We start from the raw sequence: 23,181 nt of genomic DNA on the forward strand, positions 1-23,181 counted from the left end.
TTCCGAGAAACTTTTTCTGAACTATTTACGTCATGATTTGAAAATAACTGCTTGTATGAAAGGTGTTGAAAATGTATTTTTGTTTTATATCAAACATGTTTTATGAATAATGCTCTACAAAACATGATAAGAACGTATGAATGACTCCATATAAACCTGATGATGATTGCGTTTTTGCATGTAAGTACACAATCTATGCTGTAGATGTCCTCATAATCCATGGATATAATGTTACAGCAACTCCACAGAAAACCATAGAAGAAAATAACCAGGAAGTATCACATTTCAACATGAGGAATTTCAGCTGTTTTCCTTAGAGATGTTGATGGAGCAACAACCAGGTAGAACTTAGCTTTTTTATAATTCCTCATACGTTTTTTAAATCATATTTCCTTTATGATTACTTGCTTTGGTGGTCTTGACACCTAATTGCATGTGTTCTTTTAGGAGCATGAACTGAAGTCCTGGTAGATGTATATCAGTGTTGGATATTCCTTTTTCTGTTAAAGTAGGATGGAGAAGGTGATCAACTGTTTCAAGAAGAGACCAGATGCAGTGAGCAGGCTGATATGCTTCCCCTGGGCAGGCGGAGGGTCCATTCACTATGCACGCTGGGGAAACGTCCTCAACAGCTCCATTGAAGGTACAACACCTGGAAGATACTGAATAAGTGCTGCTCTTTGCACTGTTTATCTGTATTGTTGCTCTTAATTCAAAATTTCACAGATGTTTCTATATATAGGTGCTGTAGTTTATTTTCTACAGTAAAAAAAAAAGAAATGTTAGGAACTTGAACTTCTTGTAAACATCTTGGAACTTTAAATATGTGATGTGAAATCAAATTATACATATTACTGAATGATTGTATGATTACCTGCGCTCTTATTTTGTTGCTTTCAGTGCTTGCTGTCAAACTTCCAGGCAGAGAGAGTCGAGCCAAAGAGCCGTTCTTTCAGAACATGCAGCAGATAGTGGACGAGGTTATCGGTGTGTTGTTACCGGTGCTGAAAGAGAAGCCGTTTGCTCTGTTTGGCCACAGGTTTGACTCTTATTAAGTAACGTCTTATCTGTCATAAGATAAGATAATCCTTTGTTAATCCCCAGGGGGGAAATTCATGTTGAGCTCAGTTATTGCCCATCATCCTTTTTCCTTTTCATATCCCTACTTACTACATCTTTTCTACTCACATTTTCACTTTCCTGATCTGTTGTAGTTTTGGTGCCTTCACGAGTTTCGCTGTGGCAGATGCTCTGAAGAAGCTGCACAACGTCGAACCAGTTCACATCTTCCTGTCTGGAGCCTCTGCACCTTATGTGAGTTAATTTATTACATTTAACTCTATTTAGCCAGGATTACCCACTCAGTGATTCTCAGTATGAATGCATATGTAGCATAGGAGCCTTGTGCATTTAGAAACATCGAACAGTAAAACAGCAGCAACACAAGTCCACAAACTCTTTCCATCAAGTTTGCTTCTGTCAGAATTTCTGCTCCCTTTTGGATCTTTAAAGCTGCATAATTCTAATTATGGTTTCTAATGAAGCTACACAGGATCTAATCTTAACAGCAGATATAATATTTGAGAATAATATTCCTCAAGTTGCTCTGCATATAAACACAATTTAAACACGGTTTAAGTTTTCTTTCATTCAAATGCCTCAGAGATGAGGTAAGTACACCTACATTGTGAGACCGCAGATTTGCCGGATGGAAAGTATTTCAATACTTATTAACTAAGTGGAGTCAGTCAGTCCAGTTGTGATGCTTTTAGTACAAGCTGTCTCGAAGAAAAAAGTACTAAATTCATTAAATTTAACCTTTCACGCGACATCCTCTTCCAACTTCCTTCCCTCCAGTGTCTAAATCAGTTATCCTGATCAGGGTTGCAGGAAAGTTTCACAATACTACATCCAATATGTTTTGTATATGTGGAGGAAAAACTTACAAGATGTTTTCAGACAGAAAACAGTTTTGACTGACAGGTGGATCTGACCAAAAACATTTTGCAGGATTTCTATTTATACAGACGGAATTAGTTTAGATTAAAATCTCACCTAATACAGGTTTATGTGCCCAAACATTTGGTGTCTTCTTATTTAACTGTTACAAGTAAACACTCATAGATAAGACTAAGAGGTTTCATATTCATAATGAATGATTAATATGTTGTCTTTTAGTCGGAGACGCGAATCAACGCCCCAAAGAGAAGCGAACTATCTGATGAAGATTTTCTCAAGTGGTTGGTTTCGATCGGAGGGACTCCTCCTGAGTTGCTGGCAAACCCTGACGTCCTGAAGCTCTTCCTCCCGGCCCTGAAGGCCGACCTGCATGTTGTGGAGAACTACAGGTGAGCTCATGACTCTGTTACTTGATTGAATGTGGATTTAACCATTAACTTCTGTGACTCGGAATGAATGTTGTCACTTTCTTTGTTCCAGGTGCAACAAGCCGGACAGTCCGTTCCTCTCCTGCCCGGTCACGTGTTTTGACGGGAAGGACGACATTCCTCACGACTTACAAGGTCAGCACTCTGAGTATTATACACTTACTCTATTTAAGATATGGGTTATGTAGGTGTCTGGATGCTCGGTATTGGAAATAATGGACTGTAAGGACTGTATAGAAATGGAAAGCTGAACAAGGAACTCTTATATGACCGAAAAAGGAGGTGTCTACAGCGTTCATACTGAATAAAAACTAAATAAATGATTGTGTGTACAGAAGTAGACTTGCAGTATTCATTTAATCATATTGTTGTATTTTATCAACAGCTTGGAAAGACATCACATCCGGAGATTTCACCGTCAGGATGTTCGATGGATCTCACTTTTACCTGAAAGATTCTGAAAATGAAAACATGATATTAGACTTCGTCACCAAGCAGATGGAAACATCGCAAATGGACTATTTATGATGACATGTGAACTATAACTGAAAAATGTGTTTTATCTAATACATGGAGATGTGATTTACATTTTAACACCTTGTGTTTAATGGTGTGACAAACCCAACTGAATAAGTATTTAATGGATATTAAAGTTATAACAGATTTTTACTAATACTAATAGGTGGGCTTAGGAATAAGAATATAGTCAGAAGATATTAAAAAAATGTAAATTTTTGTACTTTTTTTTTTATATAACTCACACATGAGAGGACGTAATACATCAGTTATCATCGATTGTTCCAGACTTAGCTGACTGGCTCAGTTTTATCTGCTTTGAGGAGCTGGTTCAGCGAGGCTGCAGTCCTCGACGCAGCGACCCCAGGCTCAACTCCCACCCTCGGCCCTTTGCCGCGTGTCATCCCCCACTCTCTCCCCCTGTTTCTGACACTATCCACTGTCCTCTATCTCAAATAAATGCATACAACGCTAAAACAATGTGCTTGCTTTGTCCAAACAAAACTCCAACCTCTCTTTATTTTAAAATTATATGAGAAAGGAAATGAATTATCACTGACTTACCAATTATTAAAGTAGAATAATCTTCTGCTAATTTTACTTATTAATGAGAAGACTAATCATTTCAGTAAATACACAATGTAACGAACTCCACCTTTTATTTCCAAGTGCATATTTAAATTAGTAGAATGAAAGATGGTCGATACAGCTCTGAAAAAATAAGAGAGCACTCCAAATGTTCCTGAAATCAGCATCTCTCTCTACATGTCGTGGTCAGCCCAATCCAGATCTGAACCCCATTAAAACCTCCTGAATGTGATCAAGAGGAAGATGGATCGTCACAAGCCATTGGACAAAGACGTCACCCAACAGAAATATGAAAGTCTTCAAAGATGCATGAAAGCTTAAAAATGATACCAAACTTACCAAATATTGATTTGTGAACTCTTCCTGAGTTAAAACATTAGTATTCTGTTGTTCAGACATGAACATGAACTTGTTTTCTTTGCATTATCCAAGGTCTGAAAAACTTTTTTTTTTTCTTAACCAGGCCTCATTTTCTGCAAATAAAAGACCTAAATGAGAATATTTGATTTCGAAGTAGAGAAATGTTGTTAACAATTAAACAAAAGTTAATTTAACAGAAACTTAAACCTTTAAATATTAGAAACAAGAAAAAACAGATTTTTGTAGTGGTCTCTTAATTTTTTTTCCAGAGCTGTATGTGCCCATCAGACAGATATATGGTGTCAATGTACATGTTTTGTCACATTTGCTGATATGAAAGCTAGGGATAGACCGATTATCGGCGCCGATATTCAGCATTTTGACGCATATTGGCATCTGCCTTTTCTTTTTTTTTTTAATCTGACGGCCGATAAGAGTTCATTTCTTTGCTAAATTTATTTAACTTTGTTTTATTTACATTATAAAACTTCAGGAAGTTATTTATTTATTTATTTAAATTTTCAGTTAACTTTATAATAGATGCTGCTGACTCTGGGAACTCCCTGCGCTTTTTGTTTGTTTGTTTAATAAACATATGCTTAAAGGCATTTAAACAAAGTTAAGTGTTGGAGTTTGTATTATTCAAAATTTTGACGCCAATATTTTAACTTTTACTGCAAATGAATATCGGCTCCAAATATCGGTTATCGGCCTCCTTGACTACTAATAATCGGTATTGGTATCGGCCCTGAAAAAACCATGCCGGTCTATCTCTAATGAAAACTTTATTTACAAACATTTAACGCAGAAAACAAAACTCGATGCAAGAGAGAGAGATGGTGTCATCTAAGTCCAGCAGAGCGCGCTCCGTCGCCATCGTTTACCTCACTTTCAGAACATTAATCAGCCCTCTGAGTCATTTTGCATGTCAGTACAAAACTAATGCTCGTAAGTTTTATTCCGGTTCAAGTCTGCAGCCGTTTTGGGCACGTGTGAATGTTTCCCCTCTAAGATAAGAACCAGTGCTGATCTCTAATTTAATATCAACCAAATCCAGTCAGGCTTTGTCTTCTTTGTTCAAGGTTTATTAAATACATCTGATTTGAGTTGGTTGATGTCCAGACATAACCAAACCTCATTTGTGAATAAATATAATTTGTCGTTATCATACATGTGATGTTTTTACAGTGGTCGTAAGTACAGCTCTGACAGCAGAAGAAAACACACAAATAAAGTCTTATTTAGATTATAGAGTTAGAATTATTCAACTTACACTAAATGACTTTATAAACAGCACAATTCATAAATATCTACATTCTTTAAAAGGCATCACATTCAGGAATAATAACGTACTCCAGAGGGACTTATTGGCGATCCATTAACCACGAAGCAGAGGGGAAAACATAACAATTAACACGTGCTGGTAAATAAAACTCCACTGTGCACACAGGAGCTCTTGCTTCATGTGCAGCTCAGTGAAGTGTGAAGTTAGAGCAACAACAGAAGCCGTTTCAGGAGCACAAAGGTTGTGGGACGGTGAACGTTTGGTCTAAACTAAGATTAAACAGCATCACAGAAAAGAAAACATTCCTGGTCAATCTTTCCAGAGAAGACGGTGCAAAGTCTGAGGTGAGGTTCTGTGGCTTTGGCAGCCAGGTAAAAGGTAAAGGAAGGAAGGAGGGGTGCTGCTACATGTGGCCTCCGTCTCTGTGCGAGGGAGGTGGGGGTGGTGGGTTCGGAGGGGGCGGCAGCTGCTCGTGGTCCCTCTGCTGAGAGGCAGAAGTGTCGGCCTGCGCGAAGGAGTCGGTGGAGTGCGTGCTGATGCGTAGAGGAGCCAGGCGACTCAGGTTGCTGGGTGTCCACGGCAGCCTCACCTGGGCCCGCTGCGACGGAGCCACCATGCTGCTGTCGAGCTCCGCCTCCGCCAGCCAGGGGGGGATCTGCACCGCCCCCATGGGGTCCAGGTCCGGCATGAAGGCTGGATTCTCAATGCCAGCTGGATGGAAGAAAGAAAGTGAAAGAGTTTAGTACTTGTACTTTTTCCCCTACTTAATACTTCTACTCAATCTCAGAACCCATCAGCTACCATCTGACATCGACGTAGCCTCTCGGAGCCAACTTTTCTGGGCCTCCGGTGTAGCCAGTGGTTAGCGATAAAGGACTTACAGCCAAGACTTCCTTTTCATTGGGCTGCATTGTTTACAGTTCCATTAGAAGCTTAAGAAGCAAGAAAGGATTTGGCGTTCAGATACAATATCTAAGAGCAGCTTGTTAGCTGCACTTGCATGCAGATGTCAGTTTGTAGAGGTTTATTAAAAGCTAAATTGTCGTCAGAGGACCGCCGATGGGAGCCGGTTTTGCTTCTCCACATGGACTGTTTTTCTTGCAAGCAACCAAATCCGGCTGATACGTGATGATACTCGGAGTACAAACTTTAGTTACCAGAGAGTGACTTCCTCTCTAACCTTGTCCAATGGTTCCATGTAACATCCATCCATCTATTATCTATATATCGCTTATCCTGTTCAGGGTGCAGTGGGGGCTGGAGCCTATCAAAGCTGTCATTGGGCGAGAGGCGGGGTACACCCTGGTCTGATCGCCAGTCAATCACAGGGCTGACACACAGAGACAGACAACCTTTCATGCTCACATTCACACCTACAGGCAATTTAGAGCCAACAATGAACCTAACAAGCATGTCTTTGGACTGTGGGAGAAAACTGGAGTATCCGCTATCCGAACCAGGATCCGAACCAAGAACCTTCTAGCTGTGAGGCAACAGCGCTTAAAACTGCACAACCATGCTGCCCCTTTTCGTGCAACAAAAAACTCTTTTACTCAAGTAAATGATCAGGAGTCCACTGATATCTAACTGGTGGATTAATTTTACCTCCTGCTCTGTAGGTGACCCTCATGGGGAATGAATTTCCTGCTGCACCATACCCTGAGGCGCTGTCTCCCTCTGAGAACTCAAAATCTACAGAGAAAGAAAAAATGTTACTTACAAAAATCTTTCATTTAGTACTTAAATTCAAGATTATGTTTAAGTTACAACTGAACCAACTACTTACCTTCATCACCAGAATAGTAGCTTTTACTTTTGTCGATTGGTTTTCCATTCGACATCTGCAGTAAGCAAAGTTGTTTTTGAATCAAGCGATATGTGATCAGAAAATACACTTACAATATCAGATAACAAGTGCTATGAATTTTGAGACTTGTACCTTTTGCTGCTGGTCTTTCTTTGTGTGCTTGGTAATCGTCTTTGGTGGAACGACGCCCATCTTTCCAGACTTAAAGGACTCCAAACGGCTCCTCATGGTCCTCTGGAAGATCTCCTGCACCTCGTTTTCATCTTTGTTGACATCGAAATGACTCCGGCTGTATCTGTGCCGGTGCTACAAACCAGAAAACAAACATAGAAGAGACAGCGTGAGAATTCTAGAGCTGATATTTCCTCAGGCAAAGGGGACAAGAAAAGACATCCGTAACTTGTTACTCTTCTAGAAAGTTTATTATAAGTCTTCGCCGATATTTTTAAAGGGATATTTTTTTGGCCTTTAAGCCTTCATTGAGAGAGAGAGGGGACAGTGGATAGTGTCGGAAACAGGGGAAGAAAGAGTGTGGTGGCACGCGGCAAGGGGCTGAGGGGAGGAGTCGAGCCCGGGGCCGCCACATCAAGGACTACAGCCTCTGTATATGGGACGCGTGATTTAACCGCTGAGCTGAAACCAGCACCCCAGGGATACTCCAATTATTTCACTCATAAAGTTTAGGTTCCTCGTCATGCGGAGTAAGACTCAGTCCTTCAAAACATCTATTTAAATAACTGGAATTGTTGGTTATTTTGCATTACAATCACAGAGCTTTTGAAACCACTCTGGCAGTAAGAAGGTGCGTAACTAATTAAAGCCCCCTTCCAGTGAACATCAAGTGTATAACCTTGTAAACATCTCAATGTGGTGTTCTTCATGTGCTATAAGACATATCAGGGACAACATCAGCAGTCATCTCCATGGCTGGGCCTGTCTGCTTTTAAACTGCAGCGTACCAAGCTGGCTAAGTTTCAACAAGTTGCCGCTAAACGATGGCAGAGACGTGTTTTGTTTTCGCAATGGAGGGGGCGGTTGTACATTTGCATAGTGGGCGGGGCCTATGCAGATTGGTGAATTGTTAATGAGGGAGAAGGAGGAGATGCTTTGGGAGGATTTTTACAGCGTATTTTCCTGAAAAATATATCAGACACAATTTATTATTTCAAGCAGCATTTGATGTGTCTTAAAACATGACTGGAGCTGCTCTTAAAAGACGACGTATTGCATTGTGGGAAATCTAGGATTTGAGGTAAAGAAGGGACTAAAAAGTTTAAGAGTATTTCGGCCTCTGCTGCATCAATTTTAAGATTCTATTGCAACAATTCTGCCTCTTATGAGTACAGTAGTATATGACTGAAACGCTGACCTGTTTCCTGCCCTTGTACAGATGCTGCTGCAGCAGGTGGTGAGTGTTGATGTCTTCTGTTTCCCTCACACCGTTCATGGTCTGCTCGTGCATCTCCAGGCTCACTGACGGCACGGGGTCTCTTCTACAGCAGGAAAAAATCATGTGTCAGTTAGGTTGTGTCTGAAATACACTGAAGTGCAGCACAAAATTGACCTCACCTGATTTTAATGTTTTATTTAGGTATGACAATGAAAAATAATCAAAATCCTTAGTAAATGTTTGTGTGATTGTGGTGTAAAAGTTAAAGTGTTAGTGCTCACCTCATGACGGTCATTCCACTGTGATCGTCCGACGTGTCGACCGTGATGTCAGGCATGATTTCTGAGTATTCGTCACCAAACTTCTTCTTAAAATCGACGAACGCGGTTTCATTACGGATAAACTCCAGAGAGCCTCTACGTTCACCCTGCAACACAATATCAATTATCAACTGCCACTGACCAACTCTGAATCTAAGGTATGCAGGTATGAACAAAATGCACACTAAACAAAAAGAGGCCTCACCTCAGCCACGTAGCTCATAGCATCCTTGAGGTTCAGCTGATGGAAGACGTTAAAGACGTAGTCGCGGTTCTTCCTCGCTGACGGCTTCATCAAAACCCTCGACATCCAGTTCTCCTCAAAGTGATTCCACCTTCAGAGCAAGAGAAGAAGTTATTGTAGTTTCATACAAACAGTTTTTAGTCAGTAAAGTGTTAAAGATTTTACTTTACGTACTTGTCCCTCATGTAGTTGTGTCCTATTTGTCCAGATATGTCTTCTATGGCAATAAGCATGTGATCAAATACCTAAAAAAAACAAGAACGACGAGAGACTAATGTTTTTTTTTCTGTTGCGTCTGTAAAAAGTGAAATGTTTAATTTGAGCTTTACCTTGTTCTGCACTTTTTCAGCGAGCGTGAGCTCGGCCACTGCAGCTCTTTTAACTTTAAGCCATTGCACCAAAGGTTTCATCGTGATTCCCTGCAACAGAAAGACAGCAAAATGAATGTTACATGTTTTTTTGTAAGAAAGCTTAAATAAATGTTTAGTGTTTTATCTACGTAAGAGGAAAGAAAAATGCTCACCTGAAGAATGACAGTGAAGTACACGACAATGAGAGTCGTGCAGACCATCAGATTCTTCTCCTTTATCTTCTTCTCATCCAGCATCGTAGCCAGGCCGTATGCGACAGCCCCTCGCAGGCCACCGTAGCTCATAATCACCTGATCTATGAGCTCAATGGGCACCAGCCTGAACTTGTTGAGGATCCAGGTGAGGAAAAAGACACCTAGTGTAAACATGCACAAAAAAGTTACCTCTTACTTTAAAGAGTTTATCATTTGCATTAAAATTAACACTAGAGGAGAAAATCTCACCGATGAATCTGTACACAAAGATGAAGAAGAGCGTGAGGAGGATGAAGCCCGTGTTCCACACCCAGATCACCTTATCGATGGCCGAGATTCCGAGGAACACGAAGATGATGGTTTCTGATCCGTTGGCTAAAAGCTTCATGACAAATCTGACTGTGGTGACGGACCGCTCGTCCATGTTTGCATTGATGTACTTCTGGCAGCACATGCCGCAGAAGACGATCCTGCAGGACAAAAACACAGACAAATCAAGTAAGATGCAATTCAATCAAACGTAGCAAAAAAAAGAGATTTCCCATGAAGTACTCACGACAGGATGGCAGACAGGGAGAGCATCTCAGCGGTCAGGTAGGAGAGGTATCCCAAGACGAAGACGAAGCCCGCCTCGATGATCTGAATGTTTTTAGTGCATCTGGTCACAAGAGCGATCAACAGGCCGAACACAAAGCCCACGAGGGAACCGCCGAACGCCACCACGAAGAAGGAAACTGGTAAAAAGAAAGAAGCCACATGTAGAGAAAGATATTTCACACAATTCCTTCCTTTTGAAAAGCCCTCTGTAAACCTGTCAGCACACATCAACATCTCTGAAACTAAACCCTTCTACAGTCCCTATTAATGGGTAAATAAATGTCACTCCTTACTTATTCCTTTAATGATCTCCACAGCGTCAATTTTGGATCCTCCCAGTGACACAAACGCATCAAACACATTGAACAGCACCTGAGGGAAGAAGAGAATGAGATACATCTATTTTACGGAGGTAGAATAAGGAAAAGACTCTTACTCGATTATCTAATTCAGAGATACATTTTGAAGTGTCTTCGAAACGTGTGGAAGATAAATTTGGGGTCAAAACAACACATGTCCATGTCGAGCGAAAGCAAACTGAAAAAGCAGTTAGTAAGTCTTGTTACCTAGCACTTCGGACATAAAAAAATGTACGGATGTGAACGCAACTACTGATGATTATATGAGTATTAATAATCCCCCAAATCGGGGCAGCATTGTTTTTAAATGACAATAGTGCAATGTTTTTTGCACACAGCCACACAGAGGCCCAAGTCATACGTACCACTGTCACACCGTCGTTGAGCAGCGACTCTCCAAACACCAGGATGAAGAGGACCTCGTTGACGTGGACTTGCTCAAACACGGCGATGACGGCTACAGGGTCCACAGCAGCAATGAGACTGCCGAAGAGAAGATACTGCAGCAGGCCGATGTCCAGGTTGCCTACAGCACAACAGGCAGGAGACACCATCAATTTGATCAAGACCTTTAACCACCCAACAATCCTGTTTCGGCTATGACAAGCCTTTTGAACCAATGCTGGCTCTCTACTCAATCTGTTTATATTTTTAGCCATATTTGCACCATAGAATCTATAGAACCATATAGATGGCAAAGCAGGTCTGATGATCCACCATAACTGTCCCTCTTACCCATGGCGCCTCCCATGTGACACCCCCACAGAGAAAGCCCCAAGCTGGCGGCGTTCCAGCAGGTCCCGATGACGGCGTAGACCAGGATGGCCCCCATGTTGCTGAAGAAGAGCTTGTTCGGCATGGAGTAGCCCGCGTCCAGGATGATTTGAGGCAACAGGTAGAAGAAGAACACCGTCGGGGTGAGCGTGAAGGTCTGCACCTTGTCTGCACCCCAAATCATCCCGCCCAGAATGAAGCCGAAGCAGATGAGCAGGGCGCTCTCTGGGATCACGCTGGTCACATGGTGGTTGGCCTCAATGACTGAAAGAAAATAGAAGAGGGAAGATTTTTATTTGAAGTTGATTGAAACACAAATATGCACAAAAAAAACGCAATTATACCGCAGAATTTTCTTTACATTTGTTACAAGGTTTGGTCGCCTATATTCAGCATTTGTTCCTGAGGTTTAAACAAAGTTTTAAACACACTGCATCATCAATAATAAACCGTAAAACTCAAACTGTTTGTTGGTTGCAAAATTAGCAAATGATCAACTGTTGCACTCAACTTTTAGTTCTGGGCATATGATTAACCGGCGCGTCGGTTCATATGAAGGTTCATAAATCTCTCTGCGTAACAACTTACTCGACTTAATGGCCTGAAAAAGTGTCTCTAAAGCTTATTTAATAATCAAACCCACTGAACCATTAGACCCATTTCAAACAGATGATTTCCTCAGGGTTAGACTTTTGTTGTGCCAATATTTTCTTTTAAAACGTAGTCGATCAAAGTAGGATGAAGGTCTATTTTATTTCGATGCTGTGTTTGTATGTGTGCATGAGAGAACCCAAAGAAGCAAAAGTGCAATTGGAAGATTATATTTCAGCACACTAAGATGCACGAATATCAAATATATAACAACAAAGTGATTATAAAAGAGTTAACATCTGTCTCAAAACAGAACAAACACTACAAGAGAAGAAACTCTTCTGTTCTCTGGAACAGCGTGCTGTGTTGATAACACTTTTTGTTACAATATCAGAGGCACATCAAAGTAGACAAATTTCAAGTCTGCTTCTTACTATTTATTATTTCGATCATTTACGTGCTTGAACAACTAAAACAACCACATCCTCCTGCACTGATGATGTATTTTTGGCTGCATTCATGCTGCAGCTAAAAGTGACACAGATCAGATTTTTTCAGATCAGTGTGAACAGCAAAAAGTTGCATGATGTCGATTTTTTTAAATTCGGAACCGGGCTACTTGAATATGTGGAACTAAATCGGAATCCAAAACATGAGACCTGCATGCGGCTTGTATTTGAACACTTAAATCTGAATCGGTCCACGTTGCCGTGGTAATATGCACATTCCCAGAAGTGATTCTAAAGAACAAGAAGAGGAAGACTCTATCCAAACAAAAGGCTCACACTGCAACCGAAGTGTGTTTGGAAAAATTACAGGAGAAATTTGCCGCTCTTGTCCGTTACTTCCATCATTTACAGAAAACGAGTGTCAGCGACGTGAAGTCTTGTTATTGGGCACGTGTCTTTTTAAATCATCTTCTGTTCACATTGATATCTTACCTGGGTCACACAACAGATATGAACAGTGAGCCCTAAATCAGAATTGAGCATGAAGGCCTGCAGAATGAACGCAGCCAAAGATAGTCATGGATATTTACAGTTATGAAGAAATGCTCAATTAGAAACACATTTCAGGAGCGTATACGAAAGACTCCCTGCTCCCTTTTTAATGACATTTTTTTTCGTAACTTTAAGAAAAAATGTTTCTAACACAGGTAGAAATCATTCATGCGAATGCTAGCTTACATGTTCAATATCAGAGCTTTCCAGCCTGTGTGATAAACGTACAACACTGTGATAATTTCACATTCAGTGGGTTAAAATAGCTCATTTTGACAGAAGAAAACTATGTGTGACATAACTTTACAGACTGATGCTTTGCTATTTGGACTCATCTTAACTTCACATCTCTTCAGATCAACTGCCATATAAGATGAGAAACTGGTTGTACGTATTACGCAGCCCACATCCTGGAATAAAAATAACCTCTCTAGCATATTTTATTCCTAAAATGTTTGTTACATACCCAACTTAGCCAAACCAGCCACCAGTATCCATAATGCAATTAAATAAGGGCTCTCCACATGGTGCCACTTAAAGGTCACGATGGGTATTCCTGTGATCGGGGAGCCATGGCCGTGTTCAGTCTGGTTCGAGTTGGACTTGGACTCTGATGGCTTCACGTGGGATTCCTTTTGTGTCAGCGCTACATCTTCGTGAACTCCTGTGACCCCTGAGATGAGGCAGACCAGTAACACCGAGAACAGCCACAGATGTGTATATCCACAGCGTTGCATTGTATCAAATATATGCTCCAAAGACTCCTTCGCCTTTTGGTACAACCTTCGATGTAGAGTAGGTGAACTGTCTGCAAGACCAGAGTGAAGTGTCGGAGAGTGTGTCACACTTCTTATCACTCCTTTTTTTATGTGGGTTTTCCCGTTCCGCTGTCTGACTCTTTTTCTTTTACTATCACTAAAATGTTATTTCATCCTGTTTCACGTCATCCTTCTATCTCAGTCAGTCACTTTGTATCCTAAGTCCTCCCACAGTCTGTGGTCAGCAGCACGGCGAAGTGTGCAGAAGCCTGGACTCAGCCTTTTATATGTATAGTATCTCCTCTATGACCAAGGTTGTGTGTGTGTGTGTTTAGGTTGGATTAAAGGAGGAGTAACGGATGTCAAGGAAAGGTCTCCAGTTATTCAGTCACACTTAAAAACACTCACCAGTCATACATTTGGTTGCGTTTTCCGTGTGTGTGTGTGTGTGTGTGTGGGGGAGTGAGGGAGTTAGTGATGGAACAGAGGTCATTTGATAGATGTTGAACAAATACCTGCGAATGAATAATTTGTTTCACAGCTTTGTGCTTAGTAATGATTGACGTTAACGTTACTCAACCCTGGTTAAAGACTCCGAGCTGAGTCTTAAAATGAAATAAGAAAGACGTCCTGAAATAAACTACTACTGTGATGAAATGAGGCTATGAGTCAGCACATAATCCACCTGCTTTGTTTTGTTTAATTGACATTTGTGACATTTACTTTCTGTTTAAAAATGAAAGAATTCTACGGATTTTTAAAGGAAGAGTCTGGTGATAAAAATGCATGTTTCTCTTTTCTTGAATGTTAGCTTAAAACTAGCAGTTTATATATATAAACCACTTTGTATTGCCAATATGTGAATTTATTGTTACTTCAGCTTTTAAAAAGGACCTGTTATTTCTGTTTGCCCGTAACAGCCAGTGGACTAGTTTTTATGGAAAGGGCTGGCATCGTTTTTAAAGGAAATCCAAAGGATGTGATGTTGTTCACTGCGCGGCCTGTCTTCAGCTTCCCTACAGTGCTAAACGTGTGCAACCCTAGCTAACGTTAGCTTAGAAATGGAGTCTGCCAGAGTCCATAAGCTCTTAATGAAAGGCTTTCATGTGAAGCCGTTCGGGCCAAATGGGAATGTGACCTACGTTGGAGGCGCAACAGCATCAGCAGGGCAATAGATTCATACAGGGGCCTTTGATTGGTTTTGTTAGCCAACCTTAGCTTCCTAGCTTACACAGACAGATTGCTAGCTAGCTAACGTAGGAAAATACTGTCATGAGCGGATAACATCAGTTAATTCATCCACTCTCCAGGGCTGACCTGACTGGTACGTTGCTTGCTGTGTGTTGATTACTTTATTGGCTAACATTAAAAGCACAACAACAGATCCATAAAGTATAGCTAAGTTACATCTAGCTATCTAACCTTAGCTTGCTTTCTCGCTAACATTATCACTAGCATAAGACAATCTGAGTGAATATTTTAGTTGTCTAACTTGCCAAATCACTTCACAGGCTAATGTAATGCATGATGCTAATTTATGTATTATGATGAACATTAGCTGTGTCCCAATTCAGTGGCTGCATCCTTTGGAGGATGTGTTTAAAGGCGGATTGCGCCACAGTGGAGCATCGAAGGCTGTCCCATTTCAAAGGCTCCTTCAAATGCTGCCGACAATTGCGTCCTCCTTTTCCTTCGTGGCCAAACGCGTCCGGAGGTTCATTGCGCGCCAATTCAAACAAGCTGGCGGACTGTTATACGGCCACACTTACACTTATTAAATATAAATGTTTTTGGTTTCAACTCAATCGAATAGCTAGCTATACAAATATTAAAAATAACGAAAGAGGCCTTGAAACAAATTAGCTTTAAAATAAAAGGTTAAGTTAAGCTAGTTAGAATGCTAGCTGCCTGTTGCTAGGCAACAGGAGCCACGTTTGGTGATGCAAGGTTAAAGGTGGGAGCAGCTGGTGACGCAAACAGGAAATCATCCGCAGACCAGACCGTCTCGTCTGTTGACTGCGTCCTTCGAAGGATGCAGCCCCCGATTTGAGACATAGCTAGTGTTGATTTTAGTAATTAGTGAATAATGTTACGGTACAAAGCAAAGGTGTAGCGCTGATGTGATCCTGGTCAATTAAGCTCAGTCTCGTGTATGTCACATTACTGTTTATCCCCATTCCTAGGATGCTCGCGCTCAGCATGTAAGCGCCACCGGTGACATTAAGAGCACGGATTTTTTTTATTTTTTTTAAAGATTATTTTTTTGACTTTTTGCCTTTATTCGATAGGAAAGCTGAAGAGAGACAGGAAATGTGGGGAGTAGAGCGTGGGGGCTGACATGCACAAATGATCGGCAGACCGGGAGTTGAGCCTGCGATCAGTGCGACGAGGACTGTGGCCTCTGTATATGGGGCGCCTGCTCTACCGACTGAGCTAAACCAGCGCCCCAAGAGCATGGATTTTAAGAAAATTCCGGATATGACCTTTAAAGTTGTACGACTTAAGTAGTGATCAATGGGCTTGAGTGTCACAGACAGGGTGGGGATGTTGGGTCTGTGCATGACTGATACACAAACGTCTCCCTGAAGAATAGGTAGATTTGTCTACATTGTAAAATTGACTCTCTGCATTCCTTCGGTGCACACTCTTGCTTACTCTCACGAGCATTGATTCAATGAGTTTGCTGTGTCATGACTTGATTGTTTTTGTTGTGTTTTTGGTAAACAGTCCCATCCTGTTTGAGCAGGACAAGGGACAATAGCCTCATTGGTAAAATGGACTTGATACGTAAGCTCTCACACAGGCACAGGTGTGATCCAGTATGTCTCTATTGAGAGCTTCATGTGAGCGACAGAATACCTGCGGTTGCTTATATAGAAATATATTACTAAATGTTTTATTTTGTAAATGACGTTTGGTCTGGTGAATCATTTGAGCAGCTTGGCATCGTGTTTGTTTGTGATGTAATCTAAAAGCAGTAACTCATCTGTATGAGAACATTTAGCTGCACAGTGAAGCATGAAGTCTTCTTATTAACTAATGACCTAATATATCCCGCTTAATAGTGGCTGGCCTTTAACTAAAACCTTCAGTCATTCTGTAATAGCCACAGCTCTGTGCTCACTTTTAAAAAGCTGTAAAGAGAGGTCAACTTCACGGTGAAAGAGAGAGGTCGTGTAAAGGTTGCTTTCAGACTGGGAGGTGATTCAGTGGCTACAGTTTAAAGATAGTTGTGTTATTTTTTTGTCAGGCTGTTGAGAAAAGTCTATTTTTGGAGTCATGACCTTGAAATGTGACCTTTCCTGAATATTTACATTTTAAACGTGTATTCACTTGAGGCTTTAATGCCAACAATAAACACCCAAATGACAACACATTGTGGAGGAGTGAGCTGTTGGGAAACGAGTAATAATTCTAACATGATTCGACGAAGTGTTTTAAGATGATGTCAGACAAGAAAAGTAATATTCATGTGCTGACTCACAGGTGAAATAACAGTTTCTGTAAACCTCTATTCATTGTCCATTGTCCTTCAATTAGCTTAGAGGAGGGGGAATTTGCTGCAGTGTGGGGATAAAGAAAGTATTGTAAGCCAGGATGACAGAAGATTAGAATAACATTGTGCAATCGTCGGCACTTCATCTATCCCTGCAAGCATATTAAAAAAGCATAGCAAGATGCGCGTTCAGTGTTCAAGTGTTCTTTTAAGTAAAGAAAATGCTCATGGTGTCCTGCTGCAGAACAAAACAGTCACAGTGCCGTCCTGCCTGAATAACCAAACATAAGTCCCGCTGTGTATTTTTCTACACATTTAATTGCTATATGAATTATCAGACTTAGCAGTAACGTTTCAGCGTTGTACAGTAGTCCTTAAATGTTTTCCTTTGACACAGCCTCTGCTTTTTCTAATGTGTGTATTTAAACAACTTGAAGTTGGACATATTATCATATTTCTTTGTTGTTAACCATAACCTCTCGTGAAAGCTTCTGTTAGTACAAACACGGCTGTAACATTTTCAGCAGAAGGCAGCGCACAGATTAACGCTGAAGCTGCCCAAACGGGCTCATCTACCGCAACTCCTGATGTCACTTAGCTGTGTCTGATTTCACTGTTTGAGTCATTTCCTGCATCATATGGAGCCCCATATTTATGTCAGAGGAGTTGTACACAAACACACGCACACACGAGGATGCACGCTAAGTCATTTACATTGTCCACAGTGCGGCAAACCATTTGCGGCTGTTGTGTATACATGACATGCTAATGATGTTCCAGGACAAGACATGTACTTCATCGGGTGAAGTATTTAACAGAGGTCAGACTCTGTTTAGGCCCCTATTTCTGTCTCACTCATTATATCACAAGTGGATTTTTTTCCAGGCCCATTAAAGCATTTGTTGACACACAGAGATCTTAGGGACCTTTATTGTGATATTTAGTGATTCCTATCAAAACTGCCTGACAGCACCATGAATTGGCACTGTGATGATTTCACTAACACAGTTGTAACCCTACCCTAAAGCTTGGAATAATGTTGGGCAATTTGATGATATTTAAAATCAATCAACATTTTCTTTGAATACAGACTGAGACAGCTACACCTTAAATATCTGCTCTATTCTGTATTTTTGCATCACTACAATTAAAGGAAAGTCCATAAAGATCTCTCTACTGCTACATTTATATCTATAAACACATAACATATACCGTATATGAACATTTTATATACAGTAGATCACCATTGTTGTTAAGTGCCGAGTACATTCCTAAAAAAGTATACATGAGTTACTTTGTCTAAGTACTTGTTTTTTATTTTACCTAAAGCCACTTTCCCACTGGTCAAAAAACCCGCTAACACCCGCTAACACCGGGCTTTTTTGCTTAGTGGGAAAGGCTACAATCGGCTTTCAGACCCGATCGGCATTGATGAGAACACAAAACCCGCGTCGACACGCTCATCTCCGCCCCCTTTCCGCCGTGATGCTATGCTCCGTCTGTAACTTCTGCAACACCTTGTCATCTCAGATACAAATTCGTCCCGTCTCCGTTTGAGCAGCGCTCAAACATCAAATTTGTCGGAGTCGAGTTTGATACACAGACTGAATGAGTCACAGATAAAATAAAGACCTAACCACCGTCGCTGTTTACTAACCCTGTCTCCGGCCCGTGTGTGACGTCTTCCCGGGTCTGAAAAACCCACGTCAATACGTTAAATTTAGGTGGGAAAGGGGTATCATAATATCAAGATCTCATAATATTACAAAGGTGGGATAGTTTCAAGACTGCTTTGCATTACCTTGGTCTTCCTAATTAAACTTCTCACAGAGTGTGTGATCAGCTGATCAGCCCTCCATGGACAAGACATGTCAGGACTCACCGATTTTGCAGAGCCAGCAAACCAGGATCCAGAGGGTCACGATGTACGGGGTGGACACATGGTGCCACTTCCAGCTCACGATAGGAAGAGTGGTGATGGGCTCTGCATGATGACCACCATCCCCATGTCCGGTGTCTCCGTGTCCGGTATCTTCATGTCCGGTGTCTTCATGTCCGGTGTCTTCGTGTTCGGTGTCTCCGTCTACGGTGTCTCCGTCTACGGTGTCTCCGTGTCCGGTGTCTTCATGTCCGGTGTCCTCGTGTCCAGTCTCCCTGTGTCCAGTGTCTGAACTTGAGGTGTTCCCATGACCATTGCTTGGCGTATTGCCGTGTCCGATGTCTGCACTGCTGTGTCCAGTGTTTTCATTTGCCAGACATCTGAAAACCATCAGTAACATGCAGAGAAAAAGTGCAAATCTCCAAGTAGCAGCCATGTTTTGGAAAACACTGATTAACAAACTTATTTAAGCTTCTGACTCAAGTTCTCAGATCAACATCAGATCGTGTGTGACATGCCCATGGCTTTCCTGTGTCTCCTCCTTCACCCTCAGGTCTCTTTCACTTTGTTCTTACACCTGCTGACATCTCTATCAGACCTGAGCATTGTGGCCTCCTCTCTGCTCTCAGCAGGTGAAGCTCAGCCCATCCTGATGTAAGGCTGTAACCTCCCACTCAGCACCCTGATCAGCTAGTTTGGCCACTTTACTCAATGGGAGATTTGAGATCTTATACTGTCTTTATTGACAATGATGATGATTGTACAGAATTTATAGTAAACTAAATGAAATTTAGAGTTTCTTGTTTGAATACTTTCAAATTCCCTTATCAAGGAAATTTCACCAAATTCTGTGACACAAAAGAGCTTGATTTCAGAAGTTGGTGTTTCACAACTTCAAGAAATTGTTAATGTTTAACTCCCACAATATATTTTGTTAACTATGGCTATGATTTCTATTTTTCATTGTCAGGTTTAAGGCCACTTTACTGACTGGATTCTTCAAGTTCAGTTCACTAGCCATAAGGAGTAAAACGTAAAAAGTTCCTATTTTAAGAACTATTAATGAAATTTGACTATTAATGAATTAAACAAAAGATAGAAGGCAAGAAAATAGTAATTGGCTGCAGCCTTAGTGTATATCATGGCTCTCAAGGATCTTTGATGATGTTTGATATTTAATATTTCTTAAAGGGCCAATTCGCCCCCAGTCAGTCCTATCATGCTGTTATGGGGAGCTAATGCGGTTATAGTAGGAAAAAAAATTCTCTCTGTGCCTTTGGAGGACGCTATCCGCTTCTCCAATGGGCCCTGAAAAACCTCCGCCAGACTACGTATAACGCGTCATCTAGCGGAGGCCATGGAGCTTAAACTACACTTCCTCAATCTAGGACGCCCGGCTCCGATGTCATGTCTCGTTCAAAATCGTCAGGTCTGATATGTAGACTGCAGAACCCAAGATTTAGACGATCAACCAGTATATTCTCGTCGTATTTCAGATTCTGTACGGTAGTATTTCACTCCAGCGTCTCTCGCTGGGCCGTTCCTTTCAGAGGGAGGGACGCAATGCACGCTGGGTGTTGTAGGAATGTAGAATGGGCGAAACCACAAGCTGTTTGTACAACTTTCTCCACAGCTATGGCACCAATTTCAAATATTATTGCTTTTATCGATTACAGAGAACACCAGCTTCGACTGACAGTGGCTTTTTCCAGGGGCGAACTGCTCCTTTAATAGCAAGACTACATTACAAACAGGTGGCGTAGAGACAAGCTATTTTCTGGAAGAAGATATATTACACTGTTTTTAAATGGCGCCCTTCTAGGATGAATTAACACCTCCTCCACCTGGCTTTTTTTCTGTTGTCTGTTTGTGACAATAACTGTGTGTGCATGTGTCTCTAAGGGTTTAACATAAATGTATACAAGAACAGGAAGTCAGTTTGACCCGTTTGTCTCCCTTATTGCACCCAACACATCCCCTCCTCTCGCCACACTGCACAACAATGACTGTGTTGAGCCTTCATCGCCACTATGCATGTGTGTTTAGGTGACAGAGACTCGTAAATGGACCTTAGTTTGGACGTGCCATTTATTTTCCGTGAGTGTTTCATCAAGATTCTTCCCCACTGCTTGGCACAACGGTCACTTTGGTTAACGTTTAAACAGCAGTATCAGCTCCCATTCTCATTGAAGGGAACTTTGGAGACTACATTCATTAATCTAGATGGGTCATGGCATAAATGTGGAAGATGAGGAAACGTGCAATCAGGGCCTTTCCAGGAATCCTGTCTGTTACAAATATCCTAAAGAGCAAATGTACACAGAAGCATGTCTTTTCTTTAAACTTGTTTCCTTGTTTTGGGGGAAATAAGGCCCTTTATGAATTCGAGTTTTGGTTAATGAAATGGATTCTTCAATTTGGCCAATTTTTTGCATCTACAGACCATGTCAAACCTACATATCTGTATCCGAAATTACAAGGATTTTATCATTGGATTAAACAGATAACAAGAAAATTACATTGTTAATAAATTAAAAAAAGTATGAGAAAAAATATCAGGAGAAAGTTCAGGACTTTTTACCAAAACCTCATCATGTCCTGCCTCCCCTTGTCTTTGTTCCATGCTGGTGATCTCCTTTGGGACACCAGCATGGACTTCAGCGAAGCTGCTCTGTTGACAGTTTATGAGTAAACTGGCTGCATTTATGGTTACCCTGGCTTAAGATAGGTCTGACACATGTATCTAAGGTCATTGTTAATCAGAGGGTCTCTGTGAGGACAGCAGTCAACAAACAAGTGCCCATGGTTGTGACTTGACCTTTAAGGGCAGGCATCGACAGGAAACCTGTTGGAAGGAACCAGATCCGACTCGCACCAGGTAGCCATGGGGGCTTTGCTAAAAGAATGACCTCTGGGTAATATCATCAGAATTATACAAACATGATGCAATAAATAAACATGGACCATTGTCCCTCAATTGGAGTGAAATGACAGTTTTACATATTCCCTTAATGTCAGCATGCCAATATTCTCACGATGTCAGTGCTAGCATGCTGATGTTTGGTAGGTCAGTCTTAGTTTAGCTAGTTTAGTACTAACAGTAGGTACTTAACTCTTATCGCAAAGTACAAGAGATGCGTTAGGGAAAGTCACTTGTTTGGTAGGTATTTGGCTGTAAACCAGAGTGTTGGACGAATTGGAACTCCATCGATTATCTATACCGCTTCACCTATTCAGGGTCGCAGGGGGGCTGGAGCCTATCAAAGCTGTCATTGGGCGAAAGGAGGGGTACACCCTGGACTGATCGCCAGTCAATTACAGGTCTGACACATAGAGACAGACAACCTTTCACGCTCACACCTATGGGCATTTTAGAGTCACCAAGGAACCTAACGAGCATGTCTTTGGACTGTGGGAGGAAGCCAGAGTACCCGGAGAGAACCCACGCATGCACGGCGAGAACATGCAAACTCCACACAGAAAGGCCCCCTACATCCGAACTAGGAACCTTCTAGCTGTGAGGCAACAAATTGGGACTCATTAAAGTAATTTGGATTCATTATCATATATGGCATTATGAATGTCTAGATCAAATTACATGGTGATGCATCCAGAGGTCAGAAAAGTCTCAAAGTGTCATGCTCAGGGGACAATGAATGTCTGTATATAATTTGCTTTCCATCAAATAGTTGAGATATTTCAGTCTGGACCAAAGTGGTTTGTCCGGTCGACATCGACATGCCCAGAGCTTAAAACTGCAAATATATTAGGGTCTATTGGACTATTAAACCCATAAATCAAATAGTCTGAAGATATCACATTGTGCAATTTTCCTGTTTTATAAACCCAACAATTAAATTCATTAAATAAATTGAATGCTATTAATAACATCAATACTATCAGCTCCGTGACTGCAGGTACTTGGGCTGAAACAACTACCTGATATCTCAACTATATTAATAGACGTTTACAGTAGGGAATGCTGAGTCACTGAGAGGAAGAAACAAATGCAAAGACAAGAACACCTAAATAGAGCTTTCCTCATTCTTGTTATCGTGGTCATTTAAGTCATCAGTGTTTTTATTTGGATTAGGGCTGGTTCCGATAATACTTTACTGATTGGTTTCCCAGGCATCTTACTATAGCCTAAATAAATATCAAAACCTCTCCCAGTGACTTTGTGTTATCTAAATGAAACAGAAATTCCACTTCGGTAAATGAATGGGGTTTTTTTTATATCTGCTGCCACTTTTTTTGTCAAGTC

At 41.2% G+C, this 23,181-nt stretch overlaps 2 protein-coding genes across 3 annotated transcripts; one reads left to right on the forward strand and one right to left on the reverse strand.

Moving 5' to 3' along the window:
• The first annotated feature begins 269 nt into the window (after window positions 1-269).
• Window positions 270-3,369, forward strand: olah (oleoyl-ACP hydrolase). Of its 2 annotated transcripts, none has more exons than XM_069681190.1 (7): window positions 270-341; window positions 510-643; window positions 901-1,039; window positions 1,215-1,314; window positions 2,179-2,348; window positions 2,440-2,522; window positions 2,773-3,369. In XM_069681190.1, exons 2-7 carry the CDS (start codon window positions 514-516, stop codon window positions 2,913-2,915), a joined length of 765 nt encoding a protein of 254 aa, XP_069537291.1. In that variant the 5' UTR covers window positions 270-341; window positions 510-513; the 3' UTR covers window positions 2,916-3,369. The 2 variants fall into 2 exon arrangements, with proteins under 2 accessions (XP_069537291.1, XP_069537292.1); XM_069681191.1 differs by having other exon boundaries at window positions 279-341; window positions 513-643.
• A 1,327-nt stretch (window positions 3,370-4,696) lies between these two features.
• On the reverse strand, window positions 4,697-19,503 carry LOC138608599 (sodium/hydrogen exchanger 3-like). Its single transcript, XM_069681189.1, has 16 exons — window positions 18,921-19,503; window positions 11,154-11,456; window positions 10,784-10,944; window positions 10,353-10,431; window positions 10,019-10,196; window positions 9,712-9,932; window positions 9,421-9,623; window positions 9,227-9,316; window positions 9,072-9,142; window positions 8,859-8,988; window positions 8,615-8,760; window positions 8,313-8,436; window positions 7,076-7,249; window positions 6,923-6,977; window positions 6,742-6,828; window positions 4,697-5,847 (listed from the first exon to the last, which is right to left on the reverse strand). Exons 1-16 carry the CDS (start codon window positions 19,351-19,353, stop codon window positions 5,540-5,542), a joined length of 2,763 nt encoding a protein of 920 aa, XP_069537290.1. The 5' UTR covers window positions 19,354-19,503; the 3' UTR covers window positions 4,697-5,539.
• Window positions 19,504-23,181: the final 3,678 nt, after the last annotated feature.

Source organism: Semicossyphus pulcher, unplaced genomic scaffold (genome assembly GCF_022749685.1).
Source record: "Semicossyphus pulcher isolate SPU_LCO1_2020_fin unplaced genomic scaffold, fSemPul1.0.p SCAF_5, whole genome shotgun sequence".
NCBI classification, from domain to species: Eukaryota; Metazoa; Chordata; class Actinopteri; order Labriformes; family Labridae; genus Semicossyphus; species Semicossyphus pulcher.

Coding starts and splice junctions, on each gene's coding strand:
- olah (XM_069681190.1), top strand. CDS start 514: ATGGAGAAGGTGATCAACTGTTTCAAGAAGAGACCAGATGCAGTGAGC. Junction 644..900: donor CCTCAACAGCTCCATTGAAG/GTACAACACCTG, acceptor TGTTGCTTTCAG/TGCTTGCTGTCAAACTTCCA. Junction 2,349..2,439: donor CATGTTGTGGAGAACTACAG/GTGAGCTCATGA, acceptor TCTTTGTTCCAG/GTGCAACAAGCCGGACAGTC.
- LOC138608599 (XM_069681189.1), bottom strand. CDS start 19,353: ATGGCTGCTACTTGGAGATTTGCACTTTTTCTCTGCATGTTACTGATG. Junction 10,945..11,153: donor TCACATGGGAGGCGCCATGG/GTAAGAGGGACA, acceptor GTTGTGCTGTAG/GCAACCTGGACATCGGCCTG. Junction 8,989..9,071: donor CACAACTACATGAGGGACAA/GTACGTAAAGTA, acceptor CTTGCTCTGAAG/GTGGAATCACTTTGAGGAGA.